This window comes from Aspergillus ochraceoroseus, assembly GCF_002846915.1.
Source record: "Aspergillus ochraceoroseus IBT 24754 chromosome Unknown P175scaffold_6, whole genome shotgun sequence".
NCBI lineage: Eukaryota > Fungi > Ascomycota > Eurotiomycetes > Eurotiales > Aspergillaceae > Aspergillus > Aspergillus ochraceoroseus.
In genome coordinates, this window is record NW_024468481.1 from 643,566 (window position 1) to 655,718 (window position 12,153).

General features: G+C 47.4%; 5 protein-coding genes across 5 annotated transcripts; 2 read left to right on the plus strand and 3 right to left on the minus strand.

The window, feature by feature from the left end:
- Window positions 1-295: 295 nt before the first annotated feature.
- On the minus strand, window positions 296-5,503 carry P175DRAFT_0461729 (GTPase-activating protein BEM3). The gene is made up of 4 exons (XM_040894770.1): window positions 5,111-5,503; window positions 1,512-5,042; window positions 841-1,446; window positions 296-778 (listed from the first exon to the last, which is right to left on the minus strand). The coding sequence occupies exons 1-4, from the start codon at window positions 5,190-5,192 to the stop codon at window positions 774-776; spliced, it is 4,224 nt and encodes a 1,407-aa protein (XP_040750608.1). The 5' UTR covers window positions 5,193-5,503; the 3' UTR covers window positions 296-773.
- Window positions 5,504-5,790: 287 nt separating this feature from the next.
- P175DRAFT_0461733 (mitochondrial distribution and morphology protein) lies at window positions 5,791-8,607 on the minus strand. Its single transcript, XM_040894771.1, has 3 exons — window positions 7,606-8,607; window positions 6,351-7,552; window positions 5,791-6,292 (listed from the first exon to the last, which is right to left on the minus strand). The coding sequence occupies exons 1-3, from the start codon at window positions 8,417-8,419 to the stop codon at window positions 6,161-6,163; spliced, it is 2,148 nt and encodes a 715-aa protein (XP_040750609.1). The 5' UTR covers window positions 8,420-8,607; the 3' UTR covers window positions 5,791-6,160.
- Window positions 8,608-8,634: 27 nt separating this feature from the next.
- Window positions 8,635-9,738, plus strand: P175DRAFT_0291812 (pre-rRNA-processing protein PNO1). The gene is made up of 3 exons (XM_040892786.1): window positions 8,635-8,825; window positions 8,881-9,524; window positions 9,574-9,738. The coding sequence occupies exons 1-3, from the start codon at window positions 8,750-8,752 to the stop codon at window positions 9,628-9,630; spliced, it is 777 nt and encodes a 258-aa protein (XP_040750610.1). The 5' UTR covers window positions 8,635-8,749; the 3' UTR covers window positions 9,631-9,738.
- On the minus strand, window positions 9,725-10,808 carry prs3 (proteasome core particle subunit beta 6). Its single transcript, XM_040895490.1, has 2 exons — window positions 10,594-10,808; window positions 9,725-10,533 (listed from the first exon to the last, which is right to left on the minus strand). The coding sequence occupies exons 1-2, from the start codon at window positions 10,689-10,691 to the stop codon at window positions 9,846-9,848; spliced, it is 786 nt and encodes a 261-aa protein (XP_040750611.1). The 5' UTR covers window positions 10,692-10,808; the 3' UTR covers window positions 9,725-9,845.
- Window positions 10,809-10,916: 108 nt separating this feature from the next.
- P175DRAFT_0502741 (HCNGP domain-containing protein) lies at window positions 10,917-12,111 on the plus strand. The gene is made up of 3 exons (XM_040897457.1): window positions 10,917-11,197; window positions 11,266-11,317; window positions 11,369-12,111. Exons 1-3 carry the CDS (start codon window positions 11,126-11,128, stop codon window positions 11,938-11,940), a joined length of 696 nt encoding a protein of 231 aa, XP_040750612.1. The 5' UTR covers window positions 10,917-11,125; the 3' UTR covers window positions 11,941-12,111.
- Window positions 12,112-12,153: the final 42 nt, after the last annotated feature.

Below are 12,153 nucleotides of genomic sequence, written 5' to 3' on the forward strand. Positions count from 1 at the left end.
CTCGATATGGTCTTTGTATGATTATCAATGTGAAGCAATTCGAGTACCTGATCAAATTTATGCTCCAAGCACCATCCATCCCTACTTTGACTACTTTGGACTTAATTTGGACTTAAAAAGCTACATAGAAAGTTGGGTTGGATGAAACCGAATTTTAAATAGATCTGAAACTCCAATAACACAATACAGAAAACTCATAGTAAAGCAGGCAACCTATGTGACAAGAAAAGGAAGGGGTATAAAAATTCCTGCAGTTGCTTAGCGCAAACACAGGCAAGAAAGAAGAAATTTATACAAAAAAAAAAAAAAAAAAAAAAAAAAAAAAGGGAAAACGAAAACGAAAACAAACCATAAAGGCTGAAAACCATAAGTCCATAGATCACGTTTCAACGCAAATAGAAAAGAAAAGGGAAGAATGTGAAAAAACAAAGTGACGTGAAACAGGATTTTTGGGGGGAGGGAGGAAGAGGGAGGAGGAGGAAGAGACCTTGAGGTTCTGGATTACCATTAAAATTAAAACAACATTCCTCTGGCTCGTAGTCGGATGTACTCCGTAGTCAGGCATTTATATACGTCGTTGCACATTCGTTTGAATCGTCGTGTTTGATCATGGAAGCGAAGCCATGGGACAAGCAAAGGAGGTGGAATGAGAAGCGCAAGTCAAGTTCATAGAAACGTGGAGTGGAGAAAGTGATAAAGCGGGCAGTGCTGTATGACATCAAAAACCTGAGTGGCATGAGACACAACTGTTTCCGACTCGTGTATAAAAGATGTTAAGCTAGGAATGGTTAATATTGGGACCGCGGAGCATGGGGACGGGATAGAACTATAAGCTCTTACCATGATCATCGTGAGAAGCTGCAGATGCATTTTCGTTATTAAATTCCATGAAAAGCATGGAGCTTTCCCTCCTCTTTGCTTTGGCGGCTCGGGAATTGTCATTTGGTGCCAGCATTCTGGGCATTGCCATTGGGAAATTATCCGCTGTGCCGTGTGAATACGGCTCATAGCTTGGCTGCATGGGAATGAAGCCAGTGTCGTGTTGTGCGCTATAGTCATCTGAACGGTCCCCAGCTCTGGGGAAAGTCATTTGATGATGTGCGGGAGTAGGTATTTCGGAGAACATCTGGCGTCGAGGAGACCTAATATCCTCTGGGGTCAAAGAATGATCAACCGTCAACGACATTGCGTCTACGTTGGAGCCCGGTGTGCCCTCAAAAATCTCGTCGAATTCGGTGAGGAACATTGAAAAGACAGGAGCAGGGATATTCAGGGTAGGGGCAAAGACAATGCCCACATTTCTGACTGTCATTTTGTTCACATCGGAGTTGTTGACAATGATTATCAGAAATTGGACCAAAGCTCGCAGCAAGGCCAAGTTGGGCTTTGGAAGTCTGTGGACCAAGGAATTGAAAGCCACAATCTTCTTCTGCTTTTCGTTGAGCTCTGTAGACGACGACATCAGTATGATTCTCAGTGAGTGTTTTGTATTATGGGCCAATGATGCTTACCTAGCACACGCAAGAATTCTATGTGCAGTTCACGGGTGAGAACCGTTGTGGGTAGCTCTCGAAGGTATTGTTTGAACAACGATGCTACAGCATGGACATCGTAGTATTGATCTCCAGCAAGGAAGTCAACATCACCTTCAGTATTGAATCGCTCTCTCAATGCTTTCACAACAATATTTGAGCCACTCAGTCGGAAGATTCCTTCTTCAGACTCTGCTCTTTTTGCTTTGAGATACTCTATACAGCGATAAACAACTGCGGGCAAGTCGGCATTAGCACCTTGCGGTGCACAATATTGCACTGCTTCTGCCAGTGGTATTCCGAAAACTGGTCTAACAAGCTCCCTCTTTTCGCCACTAGGACCCTGGATTTGAATTGTAGGAGATTCTGACAGTGCCTGAATCTGAGAAGCAAGATCAATTGAAGACCTTGTGCGGAACCCCCAAATACTGCGTTTCTTTTCCCTTGTACTAGTAGTCCTGTTACCCCAGGCACCCACGTCCTGAATTACCGCACCGTTAGTTGGGCCAGATATCATTTTGGACGAGATCTGGGCGGGGTCTAGAGACGCTGCATGGCTGTCCTCAATGCTTGACCCAGGTGGGAACATGGGGGACCTAGGAGTACATCTGTCAAACGGCCCCAGAACAGGGGGTTCAGCAGGAACAGCATCGTCATAGCTAAATCCTTGAACGGTGTCGGAGATTTCCAAGTCTGGACTATCCGGGCCTTTGCCGGCCTTCTTACTACCATTAGGGAACAGTTTTGATTTGGCAGCAGCATTTGTGGGCAGTTTTGTTGATACCTGGCTTGGGGTTCTGGAGGCAGAGGCCTCATTTTCCGACGACCCTTCAACATATTCCAAGAGCGCTTCAACCCATGAGTCTCTTTCTTCGTCACTTTCAGCGCACAGCACGTGCCGTACTAAAGCCGACGAGTCCTTCTTCTTGGGTTCCAATATGAGGAAGGCATGGCGATATTGGTTGTCGGAGTCGTCATCAGCCTGTGAAGGCGGATTGCTCTGGCATGTATTCTGGGATTGTTTACCTATCTGAGCATTGTGAAGTTTGATGGTTCCAAGATGAGCGCCACCCGGAGCCTCAAAGTACTTCAGCTCAGGCCCATGCAGAACAAAGAATCGGGCTTTCCAACCACCAAAGTTCTTTCCTCGCTTGGTTAAATACCCTTCTTTCCTGGGCTTTCCATCCGGACCACGTAGGATTTCCGATCCTGCCTGATGGCTGCCCTTTAGTAAACTTAATTCATCGTCGCGAGGCTCAATCGCATCTGACGTAAGGAACTGGCAAATGACCAAAGCAGCCTTTTCATCCATCGGGGTATCAAGTAGGGCTTCAAAATACGAGTTCAAGGCGGCACGTCTTACGTCGATCTTGGCCGGAGAATGCCCACTGAATATGGATCGATCAGGTAGTTTGCCCTGGAATGCAGAGAGCTGTCGTACGTGTTGGTCGAGTTGAGGAAGGGCAGCAATTACCTTTTCAACTCGCCAGAGCTCCGAGTTTTCGGACCGTGAGAATACACTCAGGGTGAATACCGGTTCTTCCTCCAATGGTTTCATGGCCATATAGCTGTTTCTTGAAGGTCGAAGCCTTGATGACGACACTTTCACCTGAATTAGAGGGAGTGCGTTCGGAGGCAAAAGAAGATTTGGATAGTCTTCCGACTTCAAGCCTTGGTAGATACCAATTGCTGCATGCTCTGGAGATTGGGGGCTGTCAATTTTCACGGCAGCATCAATTGAAGGAATACGTCGGTTGTAAGAGTCAGCCGGAATTCCAGCGTGTGTGGGTGTGCTGGGTACCGTGTGGCCCCCGGCAACAAACGGATTTGGGTGTTTGCCAACGCGAGGCGACAAAGCGAGCCCTGAAAGATGATTGCCCGAGGGCATGGTCAAGGAAGAGAATGAATTTGGCATTTCTCGTGGCATACGCGGTAGAGGAGATCCTAGGGGACGGTCTTCAGGTCTTGGGCTTAGCGGCAAACCAGGGCTTTTTGGCCCAGTAATGATAACACGTTCAGGAATTGAGGCTGAAGGTAGAGTACGAAGGCTCATGGTAGATGACAGTGCCTCTGCAGGCACTGCTCGCCTTGAGTCTGAAGGTGCTGGGTCAATGGCCAATCCAGCGTACGGCCCTGTCCCTGAACCCTCGATATTCTTTAGAGCATTCGAGCCCTCTCTTTCTAGGACAGCTTCACGTTCCCTGTCATCATCATCTCTAGTTTTCCTTCTCCCACGCTCTATTGGCGACTCTTCAACCGCTAAAATATCCTCATACTCAGATTCCGAGTCAGAACGTTCTGGAATTTCTAACGCTGTGCGGTCTGTAGGAGTGAGATTCAACGGCGCAGGAGGGGCTTTTCGAATTTGGTGTGGCACCTGAGGGTTCTTATTCCCGCTAGATGCAAGATCATGGATAGTAGAACTTGGGCTCACGGGAGAGGTTGGGCTCGTAGTCGACATTTCCTGGATCGAAGCCAGTCTCTGCGAGCTCTGCGACTCGCATCTTAGATCAGGTTCATCTGCTAGTAATACGCTTTCAACCAGCTTTTGTAAGCTGGGTGTGCTGCCAGGGGAGCTTCGGCTGTCTCCAGTTTGTAAGCGCTGCGGGTGCGCGCCAGGTTTGTCGGTGGGATGTGGACTTTTTGCCGGCCCATTGGTAGGAGATATCTGGGTGATTGTTGTGTCCAAACTGTCCGCAGTAGGAGGCCGTACGGGCTGCACTTCCGTTGATGGAAGAGGTGGCGCTGCGCTCTGGAGCTCCTTGACTTTCTTCTTATATCGTTCCTTCTCTTTCATCGCTCGCTCCAAGTCCTTGTTCAACCCAAGAATGAGGGTCCGCTGTTTGTCGACAAGTCTCCACAGCTGAGAGTTTTGGGACGCCGCATGATGCTTCTCCTTGAGAAGGTGAATAATCACCGCCTCGGGTGATCCAGCAGCCGTAATTAAATTATCAATATCAGCCTTGCTGATCGAGTTGGCGTCAAACGAAGCTTTATGAGATTGCGACGCCGAGGAAAGAGATGAAATCGCGGAGTCAATGGATGAGGTGCGTGGCATCGTACGATGATGAACTGGCCGGTCTCCGGAGATTGACTTCAGGGAGCCGATCGGGGACATAGTGGAAGGCGACATGGACAGGGTAGACTCCGTGGCGTCGGAATCCTTGCGCGTCTTTATCTCGTTCACTTGATCGGCCATTTTCATTTCATTATGGCTCAATGCCCGTTTCCTCAACGCGTTTGACGATGTGTCGATCGAGATTCGGCCAGTAGTCGAGAGAGGAGTTGGAAACGCAGCATGGGCTGTTTCGCGGATCGTGGATAAGTTCTCCAACGGCGAGGTTGCTGTGGATGAGATTGGCGATGCAGTTCTCTGCGACAGGCTCGAATCGGTGCGATGGGGGGACTGGTTTCGTCCGTCTGTATGCAGGGGAGAGAGCGAAGGTTTGCGGGGGGAATAATCCGTGACAGCTGACCCAGATCGGAGGGCCAGCCCGCCAGGTCGCAGAGCTGAAAAATCGCAGGAGTAGTAAGATTATCTGTTCCGAGCCAAAAATCCACAGGTAATGAATATTTACCTATAGGAGACGCTGCTGCTGCGGTAGATGGAGGCAGTGAGCTGAAGATATGGTCATTACCTTGTCGCCGAGGCTGCGACATGGCTTGTTTTTAGTAGTCGTAGCCCACACAGACCAAGCAGGCATTGGAGGGGGGAAAAGGAAAGTGTGAAGAACCACGGCTGACGCTAAACCTCCTGAGAAACGGTTCGGCTGGGGGTTCTTTGAGCCAACGGCTTAGAGATGATTGATGCCCAAGAGCTTAGCTAGGGTGGGTGTAGCTCAGGGAGTTGGGATTAACTATAATTTTGTTGTGGGTTTAATGCATCCATGAGAGTCTTGAGCAATCTTTGGGACCAGGGGACAATCGACCGGGCTCAAGGTTTTTGAACAGTTGAAAAAGAAAAAAAGGCGAGGGGGCAAGGCGAGGAGAAAAGGGGGAAAGAAATTAGTACCTGTCACTGTTGTCAACTATCATAATGAAGACCCAGTGTCAAATGGATGATGACAATCTTACTGGCACCAGACATTATTATTCTTTCTTCTCCCCCATTCAATGCTGTAACAGGACTGATTCAATACCATGACAATCTATTAACAAACCCAATTCTTACTGGCTGCGAGGTTTCATCTCGCTCAATTGGACCGAACCTGCGAGCATTTTATATTACTTTATTTACAAACCTACCGAGAGAGGTGCACTCGAAACAACACCTTGAAAGATCTAGCCTAGTGTATATACAATGACCAAAACTAACGCTATCCAACCTTCAAACTGTGGGGGTTATCGGTCTAAGAGTATATAAAAGTATAATACAATGTGAAAGGCGCGACCTGTAAGCCGACGTACACACATATGTGCGAGATACCTTAGCTTAGGTACACTCGCTGGTGATCACTGTATCACTAGGATAAGGTGGTATAAATGTTTCGGCAAAAAATCTTGGCCTTGGGTGATAAAAGATGAGTTTGCCGACCTCACATATGTAGGAGTCGGTGGAGTATTGAAAATCCCAAAAAACGCCAATTAAACCGCCATACGCCACATGGTTTATACATAAAAGTACAGTGCTAGGCTATGTTCCCAGCCATTCCCATAAAAATGGCCTGGGCAGCCAATTGAAGTGACCAGAAGCCAACCTTTTTGAACCGTCGCTTGCGCGCTTGATCGTCTACTACATCGCGGGCAAACGCGTCATATACCTAATGGGAGCCGGGTTAGTAACTGATCGACACAAGGTAAGTAAAAGGCGAGGCTTACTTCTGCAGAGAGATCATCCATCAGACCGCTATCATAGATAGTCCAGCTACCGTTAAAGTCTCCCACCCTCTTGACGAGACGACAGTTAACAGGAATAAAAGTACGCCGTGAGTTGATGTAAGCGACAATTGGTCGGATGAGGGCGTTGTTGATGTAGGAAAGGTCGCGTGTAAATAGAGGAACGACGGCCCTGACGTTGTTCAGATGTAGTCGCAAATCTGTGATAAGGAATCGTCTATCGTCGCTCGAAGTCATGGTATCGGAGCCTGGTGATGTTGGGTCGGAATACCGATTGGACGTCACCGTGGCTTCTAACCGATCGTAGAAGTCCGCCATTACCTTGGCAAGGCTTTCATCGTTATCCTTGGGAAACATGATATCAGCAACAATATCTACCGATCCCTCATGAATCCACCCAAACGGCCCCTCAACCCCACGGTTGAGGTGATCTATGTTCAATCCATCGATGCGTATCCTGCTATGTTTCTTCCAAGGACTGGGTTTGCCATCCTCTTCTACCCCATTGTCAAGTTGTGCACCAGTAAAACCGTGGGTTTGTCGCGGATGGATTGTAAATAATGAATTGTCATATGAACCAGACATCATGTTGGCTGACATGAAATCGTAAAAGAGCCATTGCTTCCTCAGTTGTGGAAGATCACAGGAAAAGATGCTCACAGAAAACGGCCTGAAGTTGTTGGGTTGATAAACTGTCACTAGCAGATCGTTCATTTTAAACGAGTCGATTTCAAAATCGCCTGGGTTGTGCTCGTGTCGATAGGACTTGGGGTCTAGGTCCTCATCCGGCCAGTACACGGATCTGCGGTCAACCACGCCTCGTATTCCTTTAACTTCAACATCACGAAGAAGCCCTTTACCGTTGATCCATTTCGTAAATGACAGTGTAACATTGACCGTCTCAATTGATACATCAAATTGGGTATAGTTCGTGTCTTCCTCCTCCACTGCAGAGATGTCTGGGTTAGATTGCTCGCTTAGGGCGGCGGCGGCAGCGGCGGCAGCAGCGGTCTTTGGCGAACCCTTGCTAACATGTCCAGTTCCTTGACCAGGTCGTCTTGACACAAAAACGTTCTTGAAGGTAATCACACCATCTCTCCACTTGGGAACAATAGCTGATTCAAAAACAACCTTTACGCCAGAAGATCTGGTCAGATAGTTGCCGATCCACCCGGCCAAGGTTTCTGTTGGTTTTAGTAAGGGATCTAAAGAGTCGTATACCGAATCAATGACTCACCTTGAGCGAATACGGTGTTTATTGCAATGATTAATAAAGAGAAAAAAGTGGTTGTGCCCAGAACAATCCAAAGTACATGGCCTAATAAGACCCACGAAAATAGAGCCGTTATCTCGTCGAGGTTGAAAGGACGGACGCTTCGGATCGAGAACCATTTGAATCGGACCTTAAGTCTTGACCAAAACCCATTCGCAGCCGCCAATAACTCTTCTTTAGTCGGTCGATGGAGATGTGGCATGTGCGGTAGACGATCGATCAGATGTCGGTTTGAAAAATTTATTTGGTGCTCCCCTTTATACTTCACTGGCTTTGCGTCCTCAGCATGGTGACGATAGCCATCTACAACGTCTTTGCGACTCTCCGATGACGCTTCTTCCTTTCCCTGATTATAAGGGTCCTTTCGCAGATTCGCATTTGATACATCATCCTTCTTTGTATGGAATCCTCGCCTCGATGGGTTTCGTGCAAGGTGATGGAACAGGTTTCTATCGAATGAATGAATTCTGTGTGATATTATCTTCTCCGGGGTTATTGCGCATGTTGCTCCGGTTTCTACCGCCGGAGAATTTGGAGAGACGCCGAGGACAAGAAAGCTTCCAGATGCGAATCGTCTCGTAATTTGGGTGGTTTTGCGAGGGGGTTGAGATGAGAATTTCTTGGTATGTCCCTTGAACAGAGTATTGCAGATAGAATTGTCTAAGGAGGCAGCATCAGCAAGAAAGCGAGTGCGATTTACGCGCAGCCCTCGTCCTAGGAATGGAGTTGCCGCCTCCCAGAAATTGCTGTACAGCCTGCGTCCGAAAGTACCAGACATTATGCCTGTCACATACTGGACAACCCGCGTTGAGGCAGGAATAAATGGCAGAGCTCTACCGACAGAAGAAGGGAGAAAGGTAGAATCTTGGATAGGCGAGAATGCAGCCGGACTAGCGGCTCTGAAACAAATTTCAATGAAATCATCCCGTCTTTGCAGGGCAGCGGAAAATATCCATTGGAGTTTGCCTTGTTTGCACCGAAATTGAGTCCGTGCTTCTTTTCAACACCACAAGAATTTTTGCGATAACGCCCCGCTGAATATACAGAAAATTGAGTGGTGGCATCACCTGATAATATTGGACAACGGTTTCAATAAAGTTCCGTCAAAATGCCGGCCCCAACAGCTCTCCGATCGTTCGATACTTCAGTAGCTTCTGAGATGTCTTTCCCCCCTGCTACAAATGGTTTGTGCTGGAGATCATCCGTGAATTTTGGGTATTCGTGCTAATATCACGACAGAACAAGATGAGGAAATTCTTATCGACGCTCAGCCTTCGGCCAACCCGGATACTATCCTTGTTCCAGTCAACTCTACTGGAGATAACGAAATGCGAATTGACGAAGAAGGCCGACCAGTTTTCACGCCCGCCAAGGATACCAACGCCGTGTACCGAGTTGAGACTCGAAAGGTTCCCGTTCCACCGCACAGAATGACTCCCCTGAAAGCCACTTGGCCCAAAATCTACCCTCCTCTGGTTGAGCACCTCAAATTACAAGTGCGAATGAATATCAAGAATCGAGCAGTAGAGTTGCGCACGTCTAAATACACCACTGACACGGGAGCTCTGCAAAAGGGCGAAGATTTTGTTAAGGCCTTCACACTCGGATTTGATGTCGACGACGCTATTGCACTGCTGAGATTGGATGATCTTTATATCCGTTCTTTCGAAATTAAGGATGTCAAGGCTTCTCTCAACGGAGAGCACCTGAGCCGTGCTATTGGTCGTATCGCTGGTAAAGATGGACGAACAAGGCATGCAATCGAAAACGCCAGTCGCACAAGAATTGTTATCGCCGATCAGAAGATCCATATCTTGGGACGTTTCCAGAACATCAACGCCGGCCAGGAGGCTATCGTTAGTTTGATTCTGGGCAGCCCTCCAGTACGTGTTTATTCCCCCATTACAACAACTGAATACTAACCTCAAGAAGGGAAAGGTATATGGTAATTTGCGTAAAGTGGCATCGCGGATGAAGGAGCGCTTTTGATATAAAGTCTGGACCGACATTTTCTTTTACTTTTACGATACCGGCGTTATGGGCGGGCTGACATGGGATTGAGCATGATTAAATCCACAAGACGATATCAGGAAAAAAAGTTTCATATTGGAATATTTCTATCCATACATCATTCAATGAGGAAAATATCGATTTGCATAGAATTAATGAGATACGGAGATATTGACAGGTGCCATTCTCGACCTCTAGTCCTTTTTCAGGGGGTGATAAACTTCTTCTATCCCTTCCGCTGTAATGACCATCATCTGTAAGCCATCTCCAACCTCGATATGTCTCTCCACAGCACTGGTAAACGCATCTCGGACAAGCTGTTCCACTGATGTTCTGGGCAATGGCTCAGGTTTCCTGGCTTCCAAAGCATGACCTTCTCCGCTACCGGGAATGTATTGATTCTTGAAGTTGACCTGGTTATCCAAGAAGGGCATTATCAAGCTAGCCGCAGCGCCAGCTGCTCTGCACTGTTCCCTCTCGTATGAACCGACCGGGTCGTAGCTGTACAAGGCGCCCTTGCCCTCCTCGTCCAGACCCGCTAGGATAGCGTGCACATAGTATGGGAAGAACCTCTTCTGGTAAAGAATTGTGGATAGTCGTTGGGCACACGCTCTAACACTCATGGGTTTTCCGTGTTGGTATTTGTACATCTTCACCACCGCATCTAGTCGCTCCTTGAGGGCGTTTCCGTCTGCAGCGAAACCTACAACCGACAGAATAATGTGGGCACCTTCGCCAGTCTCTTCGTCTCCTCCGATCTTGAACACCTTCGGAACATAGCGAGAGTTGATGTTATAGCCGGAGGTGGAACGAGTGTCTCCAGCAAGGATGGCGAAATCAGAGCCAGTGATGCCTAGCGTTGAGCCTCCATTGTCGGTGTATCTAACAACTCAACATTAGTATCATTTATAAAGCAGGATGAAACATATTTTTATGACTTACGGGTAGAAAGAGTGCTCCTTGACTCCAGCACCCGTTGGCTGAGAGAAGGAATATCCCAGTGCCTCGCTGTGAGGGTTGCAGTCAATCAGGCTCGTCATCTCGTGGAATTCCAAATTCAGAAAAGCGGCCGATATCTGATCTAGAGGAAGTTTGGTTTTAAAATGATAGACCTTCTTTGATATTGTAGGGTAAATCGTAGAGATGAGGTTGTGAGGTTCAATGCTTAAATGGAGCTGTCACCCGCCTACTGACGCGGTGTTGTAGCTGCCTTCGGATTATGTAATCACATAGCTTCCTTTCGCAAATCGGACTTCATACTTCGCTTTGCTTTGGACATTAGTTGATATTCAACCTCTTGGGGAGATTATCTTTCTTTTTAATATTTCTCCGCCTACGTGAACCCCTTGTATATTACAAGCGTTTCCATAACACCTCCAGTCATCAGCGCAGAACCTCACGTGTCCCATTGCGGCACTACGTCGCATAGTCCTCATTTGATATCTTCCTAGACATTAATCTATATATGACGAAAATGTTGGGTCTCGGGGTATACGATAGTAGTAGTGAGGATGAGGTCGAGCACAAAAACCCCCTGACATTGAAGGTACGTTGCTTGCGGCAAAATTCGGAAAAATCCCATGGCCAAGTAGATCAAAATCTTACACTTTCCAGCGCGAAGTTAATCCACCTCAAATCGAACCTACCCCAACACAAGAAAATAAAGGTAGGTACTGCCTATACCGATACTTATTCATTATAAGCTAACTGGGTTAAGTAAACCAACAAGTGCCAGATACACAGCCAGTCTCTCGAGAAACTGCCCTCGATCCAGAACCCAGCGGTCCTGTCCTTGGGCCATCGCACGAAGAAACCCAAATTTCACAGTTAATGGATGGACAATCGTCGTCGTCGCGCGCATTGATTCACGATCTGACGCTCCCACCGGTACCGAATCTAGACATACCGCCATCGCCTCCCGGGTCTCCAAATCCTTCCGCAAATGCAAAATTTACACATTTTCTATCATTAAAGAAACAGGACGTTCATTTCAATGAGAAGTTGGCTGATTCAATGTCACTCAAGAATCCAAGTTTACTGAGGAAAATGATGGAACATGCGGGTATTGACGAACAGTCACAATACAGCAGCTCATTACCGCATGACGTATGGAATATATCAAGCCTACCCAGCTGGGGTTACAAGGAAGAGCTCATCAAAACACAGAGGGAACTAAACTCGAGAGCGGAGGAGAGAAGACAGGCTGGGCAGAGAGATGCCATTGAGTTTGTGACAGCGGAATCCAGTCGGCCGGGATCTACATTAAATTCGAAATCAAGACCAAAGTAGCATGAATGACAAGTACCTCCTAGGTATCTCTTTGACAATCCAAGCTTGGGAGAATAACGACTAAACAAAGCCAAAGTCCTCCCTCGGTTTCGCGATAATGTAGTCGTAAAAGGGTGAGCAGGGTGAAGATTTCTACACAGTTAAATCCCTGTTACATCAAGATGATGACCAACATAATCCGCCTCGATCGATAAGAAAAGAAGTCCGCTTTCC

What these genes read in the sequence shown, in the direction of transcription:
- P175DRAFT_0461729 (XM_040894770.1), bottom strand. Translation starts at nt 5,192, where the DNA reads ATGTCGCAGCCTCGGCGACAAGGTAATGACCATATCTTCAGCTCACTG. An exon ending in AGCAGCAGCGTCTCCTATAG is followed by an intron (nt 5,043 to 5,110) that starts GTAAATATTCAT and finishes GCGATTTTTCAG; the next exon opens with CTCTGCGACCTGGCGGGCTG. An exon ending in AGAATTCTTGCGTGTGCTAG is followed by an intron (nt 1,447 to 1,511) that starts GTAAGCATCATT and finishes CGTCGTCTACAG; the next exon opens with AGCTCAACGAAAAGCAGAAG.
- P175DRAFT_0461733 (XM_040894771.1), bottom strand. Translation starts at nt 8,419, where the DNA reads ATGTCTGGTACTTTCGGACGCAGGCTGTACAGCAATTTCTGGGAGGCG. An exon ending in AAACACCGTATTCGCTCAAG is followed by an intron (nt 7,553 to 7,605) that starts GTGAGTCATTGA and finishes TAAAACCAACAG; the next exon opens with AAACCTTGGCCGGGTGGATC. An exon ending in TGGATGATCTCTCTGCAGAA is followed by an intron (nt 6,293 to 6,350) that starts GTAAGCCTCGCC and finishes GGCTCCCATTAG; the next exon opens with GTATATGACGCGTTTGCCCG.
- P175DRAFT_0291812 (XM_040892786.1), top strand. Translation starts at nt 8,750, where the DNA reads ATGCCGGCCCCAACAGCTCTCCGATCGTTCGATACTTCAGTAGCTTCT. An exon ending in TTTCCCCCCTGCTACAAATG is followed by an intron (nt 8,826 to 8,880) that starts GTTTGTGCTGGA and finishes ATATCACGACAG; the next exon opens with AACAAGATGAGGAAATTCTT. An exon ending in TGATTCTGGGCAGCCCTCCA is followed by an intron (nt 9,525 to 9,573) that starts GTACGTGTTTAT and finishes AACCTCAAGAAG; the next exon opens with GGAAAGGTATATGGTAATTT.
- prs3 (XM_040895490.1), bottom strand. Translation starts at nt 10,691, where the DNA reads ATGACGAGCCTGATTGACTGCAACCCTCACAGCGAGGCACTGGGATAT. An exon ending in AAGGAGCACTCTTTCTACCC is followed by an intron (nt 10,534 to 10,593) that starts GTAAGTCATAAA and finishes TTGAGTTGTTAG; the next exon opens with ATACACCGACAATGGAGGCT.
- P175DRAFT_0502741 (XM_040897457.1), top strand. Translation starts at nt 11,126, where the DNA reads ATGTTGGGTCTCGGGGTATACGATAGTAGTAGTGAGGATGAGGTCGAG. An exon ending in AAAACCCCCTGACATTGAAG is followed by an intron (nt 11,198 to 11,265) that starts GTACGTTGCTTG and finishes TACACTTTCCAG; the next exon opens with CGCGAAGTTAATCCACCTCA. An exon ending in CCCAACACAAGAAAATAAAG is followed by an intron (nt 11,318 to 11,368) that starts GTAGGTACTGCC and finishes AACTGGGTTAAG; the next exon opens with TAAACCAACAAGTGCCAGAT.